This window comes from Gobio gobio (assembly GCF_949357685.1).
Source record: "Gobio gobio genome assembly, chromosome: 9".
Classification (NCBI taxonomy): Eukaryota; Metazoa; Chordata; class Actinopteri; order Cypriniformes; family Gobionidae; genus Gobio; species Gobio gobio.
In genome coordinates this window covers 48,741,935-48,763,274 of record NC_137115.1, presented here as the reverse complement: position 1 = coordinate 48,763,274, position 21,340 = coordinate 48,741,935, and the positions used below count along the sequence as shown (strand labels likewise).

At 36.4% G+C, this 21,340-nt stretch overlaps 1 protein-coding gene across 1 annotated transcript; it reads right to left on the bottom strand.

Moving 5' to 3' along the window:
- Nucleotides 1-523: 523 nt before the first annotated feature.
- Nucleotides 524-20,075, bottom strand: kti12 (KTI12 chromatin associated homolog). The gene is made up of 9 exons (XM_079825026.1): nucleotides 19,831-20,075; nucleotides 13,278-13,329; nucleotides 12,538-12,590; nucleotides 12,284-12,339; nucleotides 12,121-12,200; nucleotides 8,953-9,112; nucleotides 8,784-8,846; nucleotides 8,563-8,631; nucleotides 524-1,834 (listed from the first exon to the last, which is right to left on the bottom strand). The coding sequence occupies exons 1-9, from the start codon at nucleotides 19,979-19,981 to the stop codon at nucleotides 1,691-1,693; spliced, it is 828 nt and encodes a 275-aa protein (XP_079681152.1). The 5' UTR covers nucleotides 19,982-20,075; the 3' UTR covers nucleotides 524-1,690.
- Between the last annotated feature and the right edge of the window lie 1,265 nt (nucleotides 20,076-21,340).

The window sequence follows — 21,340 nt, the reverse complement described above, 5'->3', positions numbered from 1 at the left end:
GTCACATGCACACAATGACCAGTCTTTGTCATGAATTCCTGCAATTGCTTCTGAGTTGCTGTAGGCCTTTTGGTAGCCTCTCTGACCAGTTTCCTCCTGGCTCTTTCATCCAGTTTGGAGCGACATCCTGATCCAGGGAGGGTCTGTGTTGGACCAAATACCTTCCACTTCTTAATAATAGATTTACCTGTGCTTCTAGACACTGATAAAGCCTTTGAAATTGTTTTGTATCCATCTTCTGACTTGTGCCTGTCCACAACTTTATCCCGGAGATCTTTAGACAATGCCTTGCCACCCATAGTTGATTGTTTTCTTCAGTTGCACTCCCAAGGACTGAAATGCTTCAGGAAAAGCGTGTTTCATGCTGAGCTAATCAAAATGACCACAGCTGAAAGTCAATTGGCTTTGTGTGCTATTGAGAAGATGATTAACTACACCTGATTGGGTTTACAAGTCATTTTTAGGAGGGGGCTGATTCTTTTTCCAATTCAGTGATTCTGTTTTTTTTTTGTTTGTTTTTTCTGACAAGTTTGTATACAGCTGAATAAAACAAAAATAGTTTTTGTCGGTTTTCATTTCAGCCTGCAAAGCAACAAAATGTGATTATTTTCTATCCCCACTGTATGGTTCTTTCTGATGTATAGAATCCCTTTGGAGAGGACATTGTGCTTTCTATCTTTGCAGACCTTTTTCGTGCTCAAACAGCAACATTTCACACTAAAGAAAGTTGAACATGTAAAAAAAAAAAAAAAAGCGTAATAGGTCTTCTTTAAATCGCGAGTCATGTCCTACAACGATTATTTCTGTTCGGTAACGAGTTTAAGATAAAACAGGAAAGAACAGCTTGCAATGCAACTGAACACATAAGCATCAGCTTCAACATTTAACAAATTGTGAATGCCCCATATTTTTTCATGTGGAATTAAAGTGCCAAAAAAAAAAGATTATACAAATGTGAAAAACATGAAAAAAAGACATAACCAACATGTTGCTATTTTCACCATGCAAAAGAGTCTGAGGGGTCATGACAGAAATTATTGGAGTGCATGTTTTCTTCAAATCCTATTATACCAGATAATAATTTTACACATTTTACACAAACAGCTGGCCTGATTCCCCCAGTGAATCCCTAACACAAGAGTCAATATGGCTCTCCAAACACTTGCATTTGCCCAGAGGCATAAACAGAAGACTTGCATGAAAAACACTAAACAGTCAGCATCTCGATGAGTTTTATGGTTCATTTCATTAGCCTGCCCACGTCTGAAGCCTGGAAACATCTGTATGTACGCATTGCTGACTTCAATCAAACATTACGCTCATTTCAAGGTCGGTGAACCGCTGAAGACAAACATCCAGACTGCAGCTGAACATTTCCCAGCATGTTCCCTGTTACCGAGGAGAAAATGGAGAGAAAAAGGAACAATCTCTGAAAGTGATATGTTGGGTTGTTAGGTGTTAGGCTTGTGACATTTCCTCCGGTTTTCTCACTGCGCAACTAAGTTAATATTCAGACCATTTTTCTTTGCAACAACAGTTAACCAGACATCTACACTTTTTATAATAACACACCAATGAATTTAGAAAGACATTAGTAGAATTCAAATTTTATTGCACTCAAAACATTCTTAAAAATGCAACTTGAAAACAATAAATATGACCTTAAGAATTACAATTTAAAAAACACCTGTTAGTGCATACTCTTATTAAGATACTGCACAAACATATTGGCAATCTGTCCAATGTTCTCTGTTGGATGCATCTTGGTGTAACTGATGAACTGGCGTCTGAGTTTCCTCAACTCCACCATGTTAAGACTTCTCGTGAGTTCGATGTATTGAACAAGTTAAGAAAAATAGGCTGTAATAATAATGTACATTGCATTAACAAATTTAATAAGAGGAGTTTCAGATCGAGGAGCAGGAACACATTAAATGATACTGCAATGTTGTTTTTTTGGGAGGGTCTAATGCTATTTCATGCATTCTGACTATTTACACTGATTCTCATGCTAAACATGGCCAAAATAAAACAAAACAAAAAACGGGTTGGACGTATCACGTTCTGTGCAAAATGCACTCCTTTAGGATTCGTTCCGGAAATTTTTTTCAAACATGGCCCTGTATGACGTCATAAAGGGCGGAATTCCTTGTATGGGCACTTCCATTTATTTATATATATATATATATATATATATAATGTAGATGCCTCATTAGCGACTGTTTCTATGGGCTGCTATACGTTAGCCGTCCGCCATTTTTGAACGGTCAAAGCCGGTCATGAACGTGCTTTGTGAACATTCAAAAGCAAGTTGCCTAGTTTCTCTTCTTTAACTACTCTTAAATTTAGTTCAAGTTTAAAGGTCCTGTTTTTCGTGTTTTTTTGAAGCTTTGATTGTGTTTACAGTGTGCAATATAACATGTGTTCATGTTTCGCGTGTAAAAAAACAGTATTTTTCACACAATTTACTTATCTGTATACCGCTGTTTTCACTGTCCTCAAAACGGCTTGAAAGATTTCCCTGTTCTATGAAGTCCCTCCTTCAGAAACACGTAACGAGTTCTGATTGTGCCAGCGGTTCCCGTGTTGTGATTCGACAGCAGCTTAGCGCACGCAGAGCGCACGTTACCGGAAAGGTCACGCCTCTCACCATAACGGGGATCCATGCGCTCAATGATCTCTAAGTACAGCGTCCCTGGGAAAGCCAAACAAAGGTGACTTGACTCCGGGATGAAAATAACAGCGTCTCGACGACATGGCAACAAACAAACTATACGAACGCAACCGAACGCAACACTTCCTCTTCTCCACGCGGGAGCAACAAGACCACGCCCCCTTTTTCGCGCGTTCTTGTGGGCGGAGGTTAGTCGACATACTGCTCTACTGACGTAATTAAAGCAGGAAATACCAGGATGTAGTCCTAACCAGCCGTTCGCTGTAGGCTTTGAAAGGGAACTTCTGTTAAATAAAATATCTCGCTTGGCATTGAACTTTGAGCTTTATAATTTTACAGGTATTATAAATGCTCTAACAGCAACATTACACACTAACTAAAGTTTGAAAAATGGGATCACGAAGAACAGGACCTTTAATTTAAGCACTTTCAAAGACCAATGTTTGTTATCACATACTTTCCAGTCCTTGAATACTGTGTCTTAAATTCAAGAACCGAGAAGCCATTATTAACTAACAAATGTTACGTGTTTTTGTGTAGATCCAAACATTATACTTGCCAAACTAAAAATATATGAAGAACGCGTTAGCTAACACAACATAAAAAAGTAACCGTAGTTAAAAACCTGTAATATTGAGTTATGCCGCGTTCCAGGCACCCCGTAACCTGTTTTTCCAACCTTCTACCTGTGAAAGTGCACTGGAACGTCAGTCAAACCCGTGACTTCCCACCCATGAACTCGTACTAGATCGATGTACTCCAAGCCCGTGAAACAACAATGACAGCCCCTACGGATGCGGTGTTTATGAAACAAATATACAAATAACGTAAAATAAAAGGTATAACAGCTTTTCTTGCCGTATGCGCCGTTTTTCTCCTCCGTTTCCCACAAATAAGCAAGGAGTAAGCACCTTTGGCGATAGAAATGATTGTAAATGAGCATACACCCCGTACGGTCCACCATGCTTTGTTTAACGTTACATCTAGCTACCACACAATTCCTTGGGCATAATGCTCAATTCCTTGAGCATTAATACATAGGCTATAAAAGCACAAACCACATTCTCACCTGTGAAAGGTTATCCCACTTCTTCGGGAATTTAAATAGCGGCAGGTTTTACAGAGGCTGCGCAGTGTTGTTCTTTATTTTCATGTGAGTGATGACAGCAACTGAAGTGTTGACCGTTCCAAAATGGCGGCACGTCGACATGCCTGGAGCGGTCAAATATGGCATCTACGTATACATATCTATGGGCACTTCTCCTGGATGAGCACGTGCGTACATCAACCAGAGCCAGAACAAGAGCACGCCCATCAAATGAGCTTCATTCGGGTTACAGAAGCCATCAGCAGCTCTGGCATTTTGTTTTTAGATCACAAAATCAAAAATGTCACTAAAAAAGTGTGTTTCTGGTTGTGAGGGAAAGATAACCTTGTTCAGCTTCCCAAATAACCCAGCGTTAAGGAAACAGTGGATGCAGTTTGTTTTCTCAGAGCAGTAACGGAGTTCTTCAAGTGAGTTTGTTTGTTCCCGGTCACGAGTGGAAACCGCAGGTGTTTTGTTGGCAATCGGCACGTAAGTGCATAAAATATCAACAACACGAACGTATAGTGAATAGAAAGTTATCCAAGGATAATGCTCGTGTCTCGACAAGTTTGGCTGTTTTCTGAAAGATTCGGTACAGCGCATCTATCTTTTATAAATCTGATAAAACTAAAGACTCTTCTGAGATATGAAGGATGCAATACTACTCTATAGCTACTCAAGATTAACATGAGATTAACAGAAACTGTGTGTGTAAATTTCAAATAAATGCTTTCTATTCATCGAATCCTGAAAAAAGTATCAGGTTTTCACAAAAAATATAAAGCAGCACAACTGTTTTTAACATTAGCTAAAAACTGTGTTTCCATCCACCCATTTTTATGCACATTTTGGGATATTGCATTGAAAAAAAAAACTGCATGAAAATGGCAAGATGTGCATCAATTCTAAAAATGCATTCAATTGAGAAGACATGCACATGACCAAACTACGATGGAAACACATTCACCAAATAAATCCCTTGATAGACAACAAAAAAAACTTGTGTGACTTTGCCTCAACAGTGGATTGGACCAACCAGCACATTTAGCAACAAAGACCGAGTATAAATGAACTTCTAATAAATCCCATTTGAATTCTGTATTATTTCAAAGGGCCACCTGCACTGCTCCATATCTATGCTAAAGCTGTAATGGACGGCCACTGCAATTGCGTCAGAAAGAAATGACAGTCTTTGATGTTTGTGTATTCATCACATGCACATAGGTCCTGTTTATTACTACAACACATCTTCAGTTAGCATTAAACGGATCAACATTCTGTCAGCAAGATTCAATCGAGCATAAGTCGAAAATTCCAGGCTTGATCTTGGTTTCATGCAGTAATCGTTTCTAATGCTTTGCCCGTCTATGGCAGGACATTTCTGTGTTGTCACAGTGAGAAACATCAAATAGCTCAGATGGGTGGCTCAGCAAAGCACGATAACAAGATTACATTTCCACCCCCAAAATAATCAGAGCAAAAGCTACAGAGGGACATGGTGCAGGGCCGTAACCACCATAGACATTGAGGGGGACAAGTTCCCCGAATAATTAGAAATGGCCAAATTGTCCTCCCCAATACTTGATATTGTTGATGCTGCTCTGCTGTTCTCCATTACACACCGCTCTGTTTGTTGTTGTAACAGCGCTCATCACTGTCAGAATGAGTGAGATGGCCAATCAAATCAAAGCAGGCGGGGCTTAATGTTAATGCGAATTCCAACACGACACTTTAGTTATAGCAGTGAAAGAGTGCATCCTAAGATGTAAGTAGCAAACATTTCATATCAGAAAACGATGATAACAATCAGCGACCAACAGTAATATCAAGTGATGCAAACTACTTTACTTTTTTATGAAATTTCACAGTTTTGAATTGAAAATATGACATTATTTATGCAAATCATAACTGAATTTGACGTGACAAGAAACGTTTTGTATTTTTACATATTAGGCAGATGAAAATAAGAGTGAATGTGTGCATATTTTAAAAAAATATATATTATTTGCAAATAGTTTACTTCATAACTACAATAGAACTGGGACTTTTACTGTTCTTATTTCCTTAAATCCATTTTAATCCTTTAAACATTTTAAGCATTTAAATAAACTAATAAGACCAATACATAATTCCCATCTTAGCGAGTATTCAGTTAACCCTTAAATGCATACCTCGGGTCTTTAGCGACCCGAGACGTCATTCACTACCCTCCTCCTCATTCATTTTTTAAGGTTAGACATCAACCTTCTTACTATTCCTCAATCAATCCATTTTAAACAATATAACAAGAAAAAAAATATAAAATTATAATTGAATGCCTGTTTTCCACTAGTTTTTTGTCAAAATTGTATAGGGTCGCTAACGACCCGAGGTGTGTAAGATTGTACGCATTTTTTTATCTGCACAATAATAAATAAATCTATAATGACGAAATGAGTGCAATTCACCTTTATTCCACAAGGTGGCAATGTCTGATACACAATGATGAAATGACGTTTCACTCATATTTACCTCAGACAAAAAAAAAACAATAATATGTATATAATCTGCAAAACTTGAAATGGCTCAGCGATTTACTGCAGAGACCGTACTGAACGCAATCAAATATTAGTGTCACTGTCACTTGATGATGGATCTGGTGAAGGTCAGTGATCAAAATATTTATTTTGAAGACATTGAAAATGAGTTTTGAGGATATGCGTGAGATCGCGAATATGAGGGAAATGCTGAATGTACTAGGAAATTAGCTCTGACGAGGACAGTGATGATGGTATAAAACATCTGCTCAAACTGAACCCTTCCAAGCTCCAAAAGGTAACGAAATATGTTTTATTTTATTCTTCTGTAATTGTTACTCAAATATCAGGAGTTTTATATATTATCGCGACAGGTATAGATCTATCCACGTTAGATATAGATCCGGGTTGCTAAAGAGCCGAATGTGTAAGAATGTTTGGCAAAACAGTCATGCATTAAAGGGTTAAACAATCATTTTCGAAATGTAAATAGTTGCGATAACGCAACAACTATTTGGCCTAACAGTCTATTGGATCCGTGCATAAACTCTTAAAGACACAGCAGTCTTTATTCCTGCTTCTGTCTGTCATGTTAATCAAAGAACAACAGACTAAGAAAATCACTCGCTGCTCTCGACTGAATCACTTTTGTAACTTTAATTGTAAGCATTAATATTACATTTTTAAAAATACAGTGTAATTTTACATTTGATTACTTTAATTTCTGAAGTATAGAGTGGTGCAGGTATGACGTCACTATGTAGGCCAACTGTCCGTTCGCCCAATAGGATTTTCCCATAGGCTTTTGAATTATTACAAAAAACAAGCTCTGTGATCAACACAAGTTTATGATACTTACACGTTTTGTCCATCAAGATAATTATCACAGATGAACACAACTTTTGTTATTTTTGACGCCTGAATGCAGTCGCCGGAAGTAAAAGGCTAAAGGTAGCCTAGAAACGGACTACACCACGGTCAAATTCAACATCACCAAGTCTCCGACAACTCTTTCAGTTGTCTCAAAACATTTTACCATAACGTTTGAGTTAGAATAGTTAATAAGAGCACAATTATGAGCATAATGATGCTGTAAAAGTTTACCTGTTCGGCATGATTACGTTTGACCTCCCCGACAGCCTCTGTAGTCCCATTTAGCCACTTTAGCAACTGCCTTTTTCAAGACACATAACAGCTTCAAAAAAATCACGAGTGGGGTAATACTGATGTATTTTATGTAACAGAATAAAATGTGAAAGTGTCTTGAGCTTGTGTTCACCACAGACCTTATTTAAGCCATTTAACCAAAATCCCATTGACTTCGGGACCCGGAAGTGCTAAAATGCTAACTCGCTTCCGCATATTTGCCTACAAAGTGATGTCATACCTGCACCACTATTTCTTACCTGAATACTAACCTACTGTTAGAAACCCACATGAGGGGGGGGGGGGGGGGGGGGGGTGCTGTTTCATTGCATACTGACCTTTTTACACTGTTAAAGACTTGGATTCCCATGCTAAACATGGACAAAGTTAAAAAAAAAAAAAAAAAAAGTTGGACGTTTGATGGAGTATTTCTGTGCCAAAAATACTTCTCACAAGTTTCAGAAAGTTTTTTTCGAGTATGGGTCTGTGTGACGTCAGATAGGGTGGAATATCTTTGTATGTATGTATGGCTAAATCTGATCTGATTGATATTCATGGTTTATTTAGGATAACGTTTTTTTTCTCCACGTTTAAGGATGTCAGAGCTTTCAGAGGCTCGTCATTCTTTAGCTCCGCCCACACGATATGCCTCCAGCCGCTCTGTTTTTTTCGGAAAGACTCGGTACAGCCTATCTTTCTTTTATAAATATAATAAGACTTTTCGGATATATGAAGGATGCAATACTACTCTATAGGTACTCAAGATTGACATGAGATTGACTGAAACTGAGTGTTTCACCCCCCCCCCCCCCCCTTTAAAGTCACGTTTATTTCCTATCTCTCTTTATTCTATTGCATTTATTTGTGCTGTTGTTTGCACTTTGTTTATTTGTTCTTATTTTATTAACTGATTTTTTACTTGAAAACTAATAGTTAGGTCAATTATAGTTTTTAGAAAGAAAATCGGTATCGACAGGTCACACCTACAAAAAAAAAAAAATCAGACATCGGAATCAGCCAAGAAAATTGCAATCAGTGCATCTCTACTTTTTTGGCTGGAACGGACTAATACTGGTATGACCCTAATAGAAAGAAATTCAAAGCTAGAGAAATGCTAAACATGTAAGAATAAAGGATATCTTTTCCGTAGCTCCAGGAATGGAAATGAGATCTCCAGGGACGCTTGTCTTCTGTGACTCAAGAACAGCCTGGGACATAAAACAACCCGTATGACGACACATACTATTGATACTGACGGTCTAGCTATGCAAACGCAATCTATAAACGCTCACCTGTAGGCAATGAAACAGAAAGAATGACTCTGAAAGCTTTCTATTTTTAAACAGAAAAAAAATCGTACCATTAAGACATCTTGAGTAACTTTGTCCAACTCATACAGAAAGTTGCTGGATGAAAGCGGTTGCTGTAAAAAAAACAGAGGGAAACAGGTTCTAATATCCATTCATAGGCAATCAAAAGTACATAAAGCTGCTTCATACTCATGCATAATTCATTATTAGTGATCTTACACTCTTTGTGGACTGGTTAGGTGGTGGTGCTTTTCTTTTAAAAAGCGCATCACAGATGGCTTCAAATGGAAGAGAGTCTTCTTGCTGAATAGTAAAGAGTGGACTATCCCATCTATTCCTTGAATCAGGGGCTTCAAAACGCTGTATTAGTGCATCAAGACTGAAAATAAAAATAGAAAAGATTGGTAATGAAGATAATATATTTAGCATCTTTATTTTATAACATCAGCAACTATCATTCAAAAGTTTGGGGTCGACAAGATTTTTCAGTGTTTTTGAAAGTCTCTTATGCTCAACAAGGCTGCAATTATTTGATGAAAAACACAGTTAAAAAAACAGGAATATTGTTAAATAATATTACAATTTTAAATTTTTGGTTTTCTTTAAAGGTGCACTATGTAACATTTTTTCAGTAAAATAGCCAAAAACCACTAGGCCAGTGTTATATATTTTGTTCAGCTGAGTACTTACAATATCCCAAATGTTTCCAACTATTTTTAAATTGTGAGAAAATTGCTATTTTAACCAAGGAACCGGGACGTGTGAGGGAGTCGCCTGTCAATTGCGTTAATAATCGCATCTATGAACATGATTTCTGCCCGAGTCCTATCCTGATTCTTTTCCACCGGCTGTGTTGTCCCAAGATTCTGGTCTCAAACTTGGCGTCATCAAACTACGCCTTTGTTTTGAATAGGCGACCTCTAGCGGACGGAAAAGTTACATAGTGCACCTTTAATACGTTTTAAAATGTAATTTATTCCTGGGATAGCACAGCTGAATTTTCATTTCATTATTCTCTATGGAAGCTTGTTTCTGCCACTGAATAAAAAAAATTGAGGTAAGTGTGACTTTTTAATCTCATAATTCTGACATTGTGACAAACTCGCAATTGCAAGAAAAAAGGTCAGAATTGTGAGATTGCAAAAGAGAATCCTGAAAAATCACAGTGTACACAAAAATATAAACTGTTTTCAACACTGAGAATTATGGAAGCTTGTTTCCGACACAGAATAAAAAAATAAACAATTTATAAAATAATTGCAAAAGTTTCTCTCATAATTCACACAATTCTGACTTAACTCATATTGCGAGAAAAATCAGAATGACATCAAAAAGCTGCAATTACCTTTTTATTTTTTATTTAATCTCATAATTCTGACCTTTTTTTCTCGCAATTGCAAGTTTCTATCTCACAATTCTGACTTTATAACTCAGTCATAACTGCAAGTTTCTATCTCACAATTCTGACTTTCTAACTCATAACTGCAAGTTTATATCACACAATTCTGACTTTATAACTCATAACTGCAAGTTTATATCACACAATTCTGACTTTCTAACTCATAACTGCAAGTTTATATCACACAATTCTGACTTTCTAACTCATAACTGCAAGTTTATATCACACAATTCTGACTTTATAACTCACTCATAACTGCAAGTTTATATCACACAATTCTGACTTTATAACTCATAACTGCAAGTTTTTATCTCACAATTCTGACTTTATAACTCACTCATAACTGCAAGTTTATATCACACAATTCTGACTTTATAACTCACTCATAACTGCAAGTTTATATCACACAATTCTGACTTTCTAACTCATAACTGCAAGTTTATATCACACAATTCTGACTTTATAACTCATAACTGCAAGTTTCTATCTCACAATTCTGACTTTATAACTCATAACTGCAAGTTTCTATCTCACAATTCTGACTATATAACTCATAACTGCACGTTTATATCACACAATTCTGACTTTATAACTCATAACTGCACATTTATATCTCACAATTCTGACTTTATAACTCATAACTGCACGTTTCTATCACACAATTCTGACTTTATAACTCATAACTGCACGTTTATATCTCACAATTCTGACTTTATAACTCATAACTGCACGTTTATATCTCACAATTCTGACTTTATAACTCATAACTGCAAGTTTCTATCTCACAATTCTGACTTTATAACTCATAACTGCACGTTTATATCTCACAATTCTGACTTTAACTCATAACTGCAAGTTTCTATCTCACATTTCTGACTATAACTCATAACTGCACGTTTATATCACACAATTCTGACTTTATAACTCATAACTGCACATTTATATCTCACAATTCTGACTTTATAACTCATAACTGCAAGTTTATATCACAATTCTGACTTTATAACTCATAACTGCACGTTTCTATCACACAATTCTGACTTTATAACTCATAACTGCACGTTTATATCTCACAATTCTGACTTTATAACTCATAACTGCACGTTTATATCTCACAATTCTGACTTTATAACTCATAACTGCAAGTTTCTATCTCACAATTCTGACTATATAACTCATAACTGCAAGTTTATATCACATTTCTGACTATAACTCATAACTGCACGTTTATATCACACAATTCTGACTTTATAACTCATAACTGGAAGTTTTTATCTCACAATTCTGACTTTATAACTCATAACTGGAAGTTTTTATCTCACAATTCTGACTTTATAACTCATAACTGCAAGTTTCTATCACAATTCTGACTTTATAACTCATAACTGGAAGTTTTTATCTCACAATTCTGACTTTATAACTCATAACTGCAAGTTTCTATCACAATTCTGACTTTATAACTCATAACTGCAAGTTTTTATCTCACAATTCTGACTTTATAACTCATAACTGCAAGTTTCTATCACAATTCTGACTTTATAACTCATAACTGCAAGTTTTTATCTCACAATTCTGACTATATAACTCATAACTGCAAGTTTATATCACATTTCTGACTATAACTCATAACTGCAAGTTTCTATCACAATTCTGACTTTATAACTCATAACTGCAAGTTTTTATCTCACAATTCTGACTTTATAACTCATAACTGAAAGTTTCTATCACAATTCTGACTTTATAACTCATAACTGCAAGTTATCATCTCACAATTCTGACTTTATAACTCATAACTGCAAGTTTCTATTTATGCATTTATTTGAAATAGAAAACTTTGGTAGCATTACAAATGTCCTTACTGTCAATTAAAAACAGTTAATACTGACTTACTGACCATAAACTTTTGAAACGGTAGTGTATATCTTATAACAGAAACACGTAATTATTAATATAACCACACCACACTGTGACCAAACAAAAATGCTTACATTTCCTGTGTGTACTGAGAATCAGCCTCTCTGGCTTTATTCCATTCTGAGCTCACGTCAGCTGACGTCAAACAGTACATCTGCAGGGCATATAGAATTATGCACTACATACAAAAATAGTAGACTGAAATGTTTTTCAGACAAGTTATAAGAGATTACGTACCAAGCAATGGGGTGTTTGAGTATGTTTGATAAGACAGAACAGCTCATATCTGTAGCCTGGAATTAAAACACAATTAAACCTCAATCTAATGCCAGACTGGCATCTCAAGAGCGTCACATGCAACACCACTTTAACACTGCGTTTTACTCTTGTACAGGATCAATAACTTCTAAAAGGTAGGATTAAACACCTAACATTATATGAATAGCAAAGGCGCAGATATGTTCATTCTAACAGAACAAACATTGACTTACCTTTAATATAATTCAAGGAATCAAGAATAACAATGTCGCCTCTATTGACTTTCCTGTTTACAAAGAGAGAGAAGAAATCATTTAAATCAAACTCACAGTACTCTGATAATGCAAGTGTATAATTAAAATTAGTGTATAATTATAATTAGGCAAAATGGATTTTTTAAAATACAAGTGTATAATTAATTTGATAAATATAATTATTGGTGTAAAATTCCTCCCAGCAGGACCTGCGACAGCACATGTTCTATCTTCATTTTTCTAGAACATGTGGTCGTTCCAACTTAAGACCAAACTGTATGACCCTTAAAGTTTGCTTTCTTGAAATCTTAGTAGCCAATGACTGCTGCTTATACACAGTTGTGACTATGATTGACAGGATAATTACAATTAGAACTTAATTCGTAACTTAAAGTTTTACTTTAATTTGAACGTGAAGAACTTTTCACAACACTTGAAGAGGATCAAAATCAAACTATTTAAAAAAAACTTATTCATGACTCAAAACATTCATGACATTTGTATAAAAACTTTTTACCTTGAAAAATATGTTTGATTTTTTTTTTATATAATTTATTTTTTTTGTAAACAATTGTACAATTGTGAGCAATTGGCATTTGCGTTTTAAATGCGATTGTTCTAAATGTTTCTCCTTTTTATCTTGAACATCCTTTTAATGTTTGAGTTGCCTCTTTTGCATCTTTAACAGAGAGATTATATCTGAGACATCAATGAATCACCTCTCCACTTCAGCTCTCAGTGATCCTCTCAGATTCTTCTCTTTCTGCGAGTCTGTAATCAGAGATACAATTAAATACCATTGTTGTGATGTTAAATTCAGATCAATTATGAAGAATTCTGGAAGACATTTCAAATGTAAAATGTAGTCTTAAATATAAAAGTTCGACAAAACCTTATAAGCAGTGTTGGGTGTAATTAATTACCAAGTAATCTAATTCAATTACTTTTCTCTTGAAAAAGTAAAGTAAGGGATAACTCTTAATTTGTCCTGTAGTTTAATCACAATTACTTCTGATATAATTGCATTAAATACTGTATAGACTATAGAACAATTCTATATAAATCAATAGTGGATTTAACATCAAAATGTTATGTTAAAATGTATGTTTTAATGTAACCCCCCTTTAAATACTTTGGTAAGTTCAAGAACAATTTATGCAATTATATATTGTTTATTTGAAAGAATCAAGAATCAGTTTAGTGTCTTGTTCAACTAGTCGAGGTTGATATGGCATTTAGATAGGGTGACCACCATCAAACAAACCAAATGTGGGACGATTACTAAGTTTGTGTGGGACAAGTTACCAACACTAAAACATAACCTGAAACTTTTGTATAATCTTAAATTCAACATCACTGAGCCCAAAGGCAGCAGGCATCATGCAGATAACTACTTTTGAAACAGTTCTGACCAAGTGCAACTAAAATCCAACTAAATAAATAATGAAACAAATAAAACATCATTAAATTACAGACCTGCCAACCTTGAAGAAACTTTATGAGTACACATCCCCCCCAACCCCCCACCGCAGGCCCCCAGCGGGCCCGATAGCCCACCGCCAATGTACGCTCCACCGTTGTCCACCTACCAGTACGAAATCTATGAGATACCTAACACTAAAATACATAATATACACAATATACTTTCACCAATTACGATTTATTAGTTACTCCATAACCAAATACAAGTAGACCATAAATGTTATACAGTTACTGCACACCCATCATTGTGTTCAGGATATTATAAACAAAAAAGGCTGATGATGGTTAAACGTCATACAAAAATAGAACCAAAGACAGATTAAACACAAATAGTAAGATTAATAACAAACTACCGTGTTCACTAGCAAAAGTGTTTGTTTTCCAGTAGATGGGAGCAATCTTCCACTAAACTATGGCACATTTCATATTTTCACTATGAATGAAACTGAGTAGTAGATATTTTATTTGAATTTGACATAAAATGTTGCTATTATATAAATAGACTATTATTACAAATTTACATGTACATTTAATTGAATATTTAATGAAATTAAATATGAATTTGAATTAATAAATAAAAATGTATTTAATTTAACACAACTACACAAAACTACACAACTGTAGAGTAAAAACATTAATACAAAACTGATATTCCATGCGTTTAAAAAAATCTGACAAGATTAAGGCAAAGTCACACTGTCTGGTGCCTCTCTAGACAACCCAGCACAATTGTTAGCATAAAGTTTAAGGTAAAAATAACTGCCATTCATTTACTAGTACCTTAAAGGGTTAGTTCACCCAAAAATGAAAATTCTGTCATTAATTACTCACCCTCATGTCGTTGGACACCCGTAAGACCTCCGTTCATATTCGGAACACAAATGAATATATTTTAGTTGAAAGCTGATGGCTGAGAAAGGCTTCACACAGGCCTCCATTGGCATTCAGTACATTGACACTTCCAAGATCCATGAAAGGCACTTAAAACGTCGTTACAAAGTCTATCTCACCACAGTGGCTCTACAATAATCATACAATGCGACGACAATAGTTTTTGTGCGCAAAAAAAAAATCAAAATAACACCTTTATCCAACTTGTTCTCGACTTCCGTGTATGCCTCCACGACGCATGCGCGAGAATATGACGCAGATCCGGCGTTCGGACACATGACCCAGAAGCGATTTGTTTACGAGCAGAGGAAGACGCGCGTGTCTAAGCTGTTGGATTCTACATTGATCGTGCTTTAGGTCTCGGCGTAGTGCTCAAAATGGGGTTAGAGTGTGCATTTCATGGAATCCCGAGCCCCGGCGCTACGTCATATTCTCGCGCATGCGTCGTGGAGACACACGCGGAAGGCAATAACAAGCTGGATAAAGGTGTTCTTTTGATTTTTTTTTGCGCACAAAAACTATTGTCGTCGCATTGTATGATTATTGTAGAGCCACTGTGGTGAGATAGACTTTGTAACGACGTTTTAAGTGCCTTTCATGGATCTTGGAAGTGTCAATGTACTGAATGCCAATGGAGGCCTGTCTGAAGCCTTTCTCAGCCATCAGCTTTCAACTAAAATATCTTCATTTGTGTTCCGAATATGAACGGAGGTCTTACGGGTGTCCAACGACATGAGGGTGAGTAATTAATGACAGAATTTTCATTTTTGGGTGAACTAACCCTTTAATACTATGCAATTAGATAAACTGTTCATTCATTTCATCACTTTACCTCTGTCTTTATCCCCATTTTTCATCTTCCCTGCATCAGAGGGCTTTGGTCTTTTTGATACTATAGGGTATAGGCTATGGCAGACTATAATGCTAATTTATAATGGGTCATGTGAATTCGACCATCTGTCACAATCAGGTAACTTTTTGTCTACTGGTGCGAGTTAAGCACCCTCAAACGAACGCAATGCTTTCTACATTGAATGTGGCAAGACGCGACGCAACACAACACAACAGTTACGTTAATTCATTTTATACCACAGGGCTCCAGAGTGCGACCAAATGGTCGCATTTTGCGACTAATATTTGAGAGTGTGTGACTGAATTTTACATCCAGTAGCACATGTGCGACCAGTAAATTTGCCTGCTGTCGGTACTGGAGAAATTAAGAAAATACACTTACTAATTATAATTGATAGACGTTATGTCTGGCAAATTCTATCTTTGCCAGCCGTTTCTATATGAGAGAATATTAAACCATTTGTCCGTGATGTATTTTTGCCATTCGCAATCCAGAAGAGAGAGAAAGCGAACGAGCTCTCTCACGTGGAGCTACAGCAAACACAACACCATAGTCAGCTTTAAAGGGTGAGTGATGATGGCCAAGAACTAAACAAAAGTTTAGTCTGCTTAAACTTTAGGGATGTGCTGTGATATTAATCTAATTTTATTTTCGATTTTGGCTTCCAAGAATTATAAAAAGATGGAATGAGGTAAAACTATTCCTATAGCCGTGTCCAGTCGAGCGCGACATCCTTCCCTTCACAGCCTTGCGCTGTCATTTCTCCTTAAACCTAAACTAAACGTCAGATTCAGTGATTGTTGTAAACTGCAGTCTCTACTGTTGCTAAACTGCGGGATGTGTTTGATAATAAAGAGCTATTAAATGCACAATAATCCGCGCAAGAGACGCTGTTTCCAACTTCAAGGCGGCTTATGTGTGTGTGCTTCGAAATGGACCGACTTGCACTTAATATTGTAGGCTTCGTGTGCGCGTCTAAACCATCAAATAAACAACAAATAGCCGGTGTCAAAATGACCGGATTGGACAGTAGTTACTTTAACAGTTTATATCTTAAATGGGCGTAAATAGTTTGGAGAAATAGGAGAATATGATATTATTAGTTCTACATTCGATCGGTCTTAAAGGGGCAGCGTCTAATAAACCTGCTGACCATTGAGCCATTAATTCGAATCGAACAAAAGGCAAATAGAAAATATTCACATCTCTTGAATTAATAACTTTAGCTTTTATAAGCATTAATCTATCAATTTATACAGTGAAAACTATGCAGTGTTATTTTACATTTCCTTACTTTATTAGATTTCTTTGTAGGTTTGTTCTTTACTGTAATATTAATGTTAGCAGACCTTCCGAATGCCTGCACACTGGTCCATTTACACATAGATGTTTTATATTTTGTTCAAACTTTGCGGTTTCTTTTGCTATGGATATTTTACTTTTCAGATTATAAAGCAATGTTAATTATGTTCTTAATTATGTTTTTTTTTTTATAAAAAAAATAAAATAAAGTATAATAAAAAGAACTGGTAAGAATACTGTTAAAGTACCGGATCGATAAGCAGTATGGGTAAGAGTAGTAATACCATTAAAACCTTAACGATACAGATCCTTATTAGTAATACAGTGGAAATTAGTAGATTTGGTTAGCATGTTGATTTACGGTGTGCGCCCCTAAAATTTCTGGTTGTGCCCCTAAAATTTTCAGTTGGGGGCCACTGTGCTCCTAGTGAAAAAAGTTAGTCTGGAGCCCTGTACCAGCAGGCCAAACAAAATCATACAAGAAACTAATTATGGAGCTTTGATATTACAGAAACGGCAACTCTATTCATTCACTAAAATTTGCTGTAAGTCAACAGCACAACTGTGCAACGTGCATGTTCACATTTTAATTATCCATAACAACCCTAAAACTTGCCCGCTTACCTTGCACATCTGCTAAAAAACGATGGGCAACTTTTTCCGACTATTTTTCTTACCTTCTTTTTTTTGTTGTTGCTGTGGATGTTATTGAGCTTAGAAGTTTAGCTCTTGCGTTCTTCTGAACATCTCGCTCTGCCATTGCCCGATGCCATTTTTATATCACTCCATAATCTGTCTATGTTTTAAATGCCTATTCCCCGAGTGGTAGACTACAATGACTGGCTGTTTTAAAATATCTACGAGAAGAAGCCTAGGCCTCCATACTGACAGCTGGGCTCAGCTTGCAGGTTTGCTTAGTGCACTGTAACAATATTTAAGAATGTATATATTTTTTTCCATTTGATTGGTTCAACCGCCACTCGGCCAATTTTTTTTTAAATATAATTTTTCGTCAAGTCAACCGCGGCTGTAACCGCCAACAGCGCATCTCTGTGAGGCGGTTCAGCCATGGCATGCACGCCTGCAGTTATCCGGCCTGCCTAGCTTGCTTGAGGCACTGAAATGAAACGAACGCGCGCGGCGCGGACTCGAAGCATTTGTCTAGGAGGGGCGGGCATGTAAGCGGAGGGTTAAAATGAAGCGCTCTGATTGGCCGAAAGCTTTTCACTCCACTTTCACGCTGTGGCTCAGCAGCAGAATCAACGTCATAGACTGCACTGAAACCGCCGAAATGCGAGATGCAACAAAATGCGTACATAGAGAGCAGCGAATCGTACAAGCGTACCAAAGGGTCAAAATGCGTGCCGAGTACGAAAAATGCGTATATATATATATATATATATATATATATATATATACAGAACTATCCATTCGTTTTCTGACAGGGAACACATGGAACGAATCACCGCTCCACATTTTGATTGACAGCCGTCACAACCTACTAGTGACCGTGTTTACTCCTTTCTTTTCAACCATTGGATATGGTTTAAAAAATGGCTTTTGTATTTGTGTAAGGCGGGATGTTACTTCTGACGAAGCGCTGTTAAATATAGGTGAAAAACGATGCCGCAAAAATAATAAATAAAATGCTTTCTTAAAAAGGCAAAAGAACGCATGCATGTTTTCTCAATATGATCATTAAAAACAATAGACTGTTGAAAATGCGGGACATTTTCTCAATATGCGACATGCGGGACAAGGGGTGAAAATGCTGTGCGGTACAACGCAAAGCGGGACGGGTGGTCACCCTACATTTAGAAAGCAATTAGTAATAAGTAATCCAATCCAATTACACTGTTGCTAGTAATTAAAGGGATAGTTCATACAAAAATTAAAAATCCCCCATGATTTACTCACCCTCAAACCATCCTAGATGTATATGACTTTCTTCTTTCAGACGAATACAATCGGAGTTACATAAAAAAATGTCCTGGCTCTTCCAAGCTTTATAATGGGAGTGAATGGAAGCCCAAAATTTGAAGCCCAAAAAAGTGCCTCCATCCATTATGAAAGTACTCCACACGGTTCCGGGGGGTTAATAAAGTCCTTCTGAAGCGAATCGATGGGCTTTTGTAATTAAAACATCCATGTTTAACACGTTATAAAGTAAAATGTCCGTATTCAACTTACGAAAAAAAAGCATAACTGGGCAATGACGTCGGACGTAGCGTAATCGGTTTGAACTGTGAGAGGCGTTACACTTTCTTCCTAAGTTGATATTTTACTTTATAAAGTTTTAAATATGTATATTGTTCTTACACAAACCCATCAATTCACTTCAGAAGGCCTTTATTAACCCGCCGTGTGGAGTACTTTTATAATAGATGGATGCACTTTTTTGGGCTTCAAATTTTGGACTGCGATTATAAAACTTGGATTAGCCAGGACACTTTTTAATATAACTCATATACACCTAGGATGGCTTGAGGGTGAGTAAATCATGGGGTAATTTTCAATTTTGGGTGAACTATCCCTTTAATTAATTTTAAGAGTAACTTACCAACTCTGCTTATAAGACCATTTCAAACTGGTTTAAGTGTTTTGTTTTTCCACATGTGAAATAATGTGTTTCACATGTTTCTCAGTTAGATAGACCTTGGCTTCAGCATCGTCCTAACATTCACATATCTGGCAATACAATACATTTAATCTCGATGCATCATGAACTTTTAGAAGCTTCTCACCTTCATATACAGAGTTCTTGTCAATCCCTTGATCTTCATCTCCCACTATATGAACCTGTCTTTCTGTATTTTGCTTGAAGTATTCTCTCAGTTCATGGGCTCGTCGTGTTTTACCACTGCACGGGTATCCACACATCACTATTAACGGCATTTTATCGCTAAAGTCTAGATGATAAGAAGAGGGTCATGCTTTTCTACAGCAAAACATAGCAGACGTTCTTCCTCGCGCTCATTTATTGGCCTGTAAGGTTAGCGCATTGCTGCCCTCTACAGGTCAGTGGCCAGAAGGTAAAATATTCCAGATAAGGTTGGCGTGTCCACGTTCAATCATTCTGTCTGAGTTTTCAAAGGTGGGTAAATATCTTTGTTGTGGCTAGATGGGAAACATAAGTCAGGGCTCTCAAGTTTTGAACTGAGTTCAGAGTGAGATTATTTTGGCGGCGGCGGGGGTTTGCGTGGGGACGGGGTTCTGATCTGAAAAATGACAATTCGTACAAATAAAAACATATAGCATTTCTTAGTGTGTGTGTGTGTGTGTGTGTGTGTGTGTGTGTGTGTGTGTGTGTGTGTGTGTGTGTGTGTGTGTGTGTGTGTGTGTGTGTGTGTGTGTGTGTGTGTGTGTGTGTGTGTGTGTGTGTGTGTGTGTGTGTGTGTGTGTGTGTGTGTGAGAACCTCTGGCCTAGACTTTTTCCTTATATTTTATCCAGACAATGCATAGTAGGCTAGTAAGATAAATGCCCTCCGACATTGTGATTTCAGGTTCATTAACCTATTGAACAACTAGACATGTTATCGTGATGTTATACTGATGGTCTCTGTAAGATAAAATGCTATAGATTTGAAAAAACAAAAATTACTTTTACACTTGAGTAATATTAAATAACTACATGTACTTACTATAGGGTTAGTTGAATGTAATTATGCATAATTTACTACTATGGTAAATGTTATGTAACAAGGACACGGTGAAATAAAGTGTTACCAAAATAACCAATTTTTTTAATGATTTGATCTATTTATCTGTCTGCCCATTTTATCTACTGCTAAAATGAATCACTTTGGGAACTATTTTGATGGATATTTTCTCTTCATTAAAATGGTACATTAAACAAATAACATTGACTCCGAAATGAGACGAAGGTAATGCAATTTTAAGCTTGTAGCGATATGTCATAACCACACACTCAGACACGCTAATGTGCATTTTATTACAGCTAATATCAATAAAAATTTTCAATTGCACAACTGCAATTTTAAATAACATTTTCATTATTCTTGACCGCTTTCCAGTATATCTCCCTTCATATATATACTGGGAAAAAAAGGTAACATCCACAAAAAACTGTTTTTATTCAAGTCAAAAATATTATTTAACATCACTGAACCAACCAATTTCAGTTTATACCAACAAAAATAATTTGTATGCACTGTAAAAAGTGGCATCCTGCAATTGTCAGCTTATTTCTATTTGTTTTAACCAATAAAAAATTATTTTGTTGGGATAAATTAA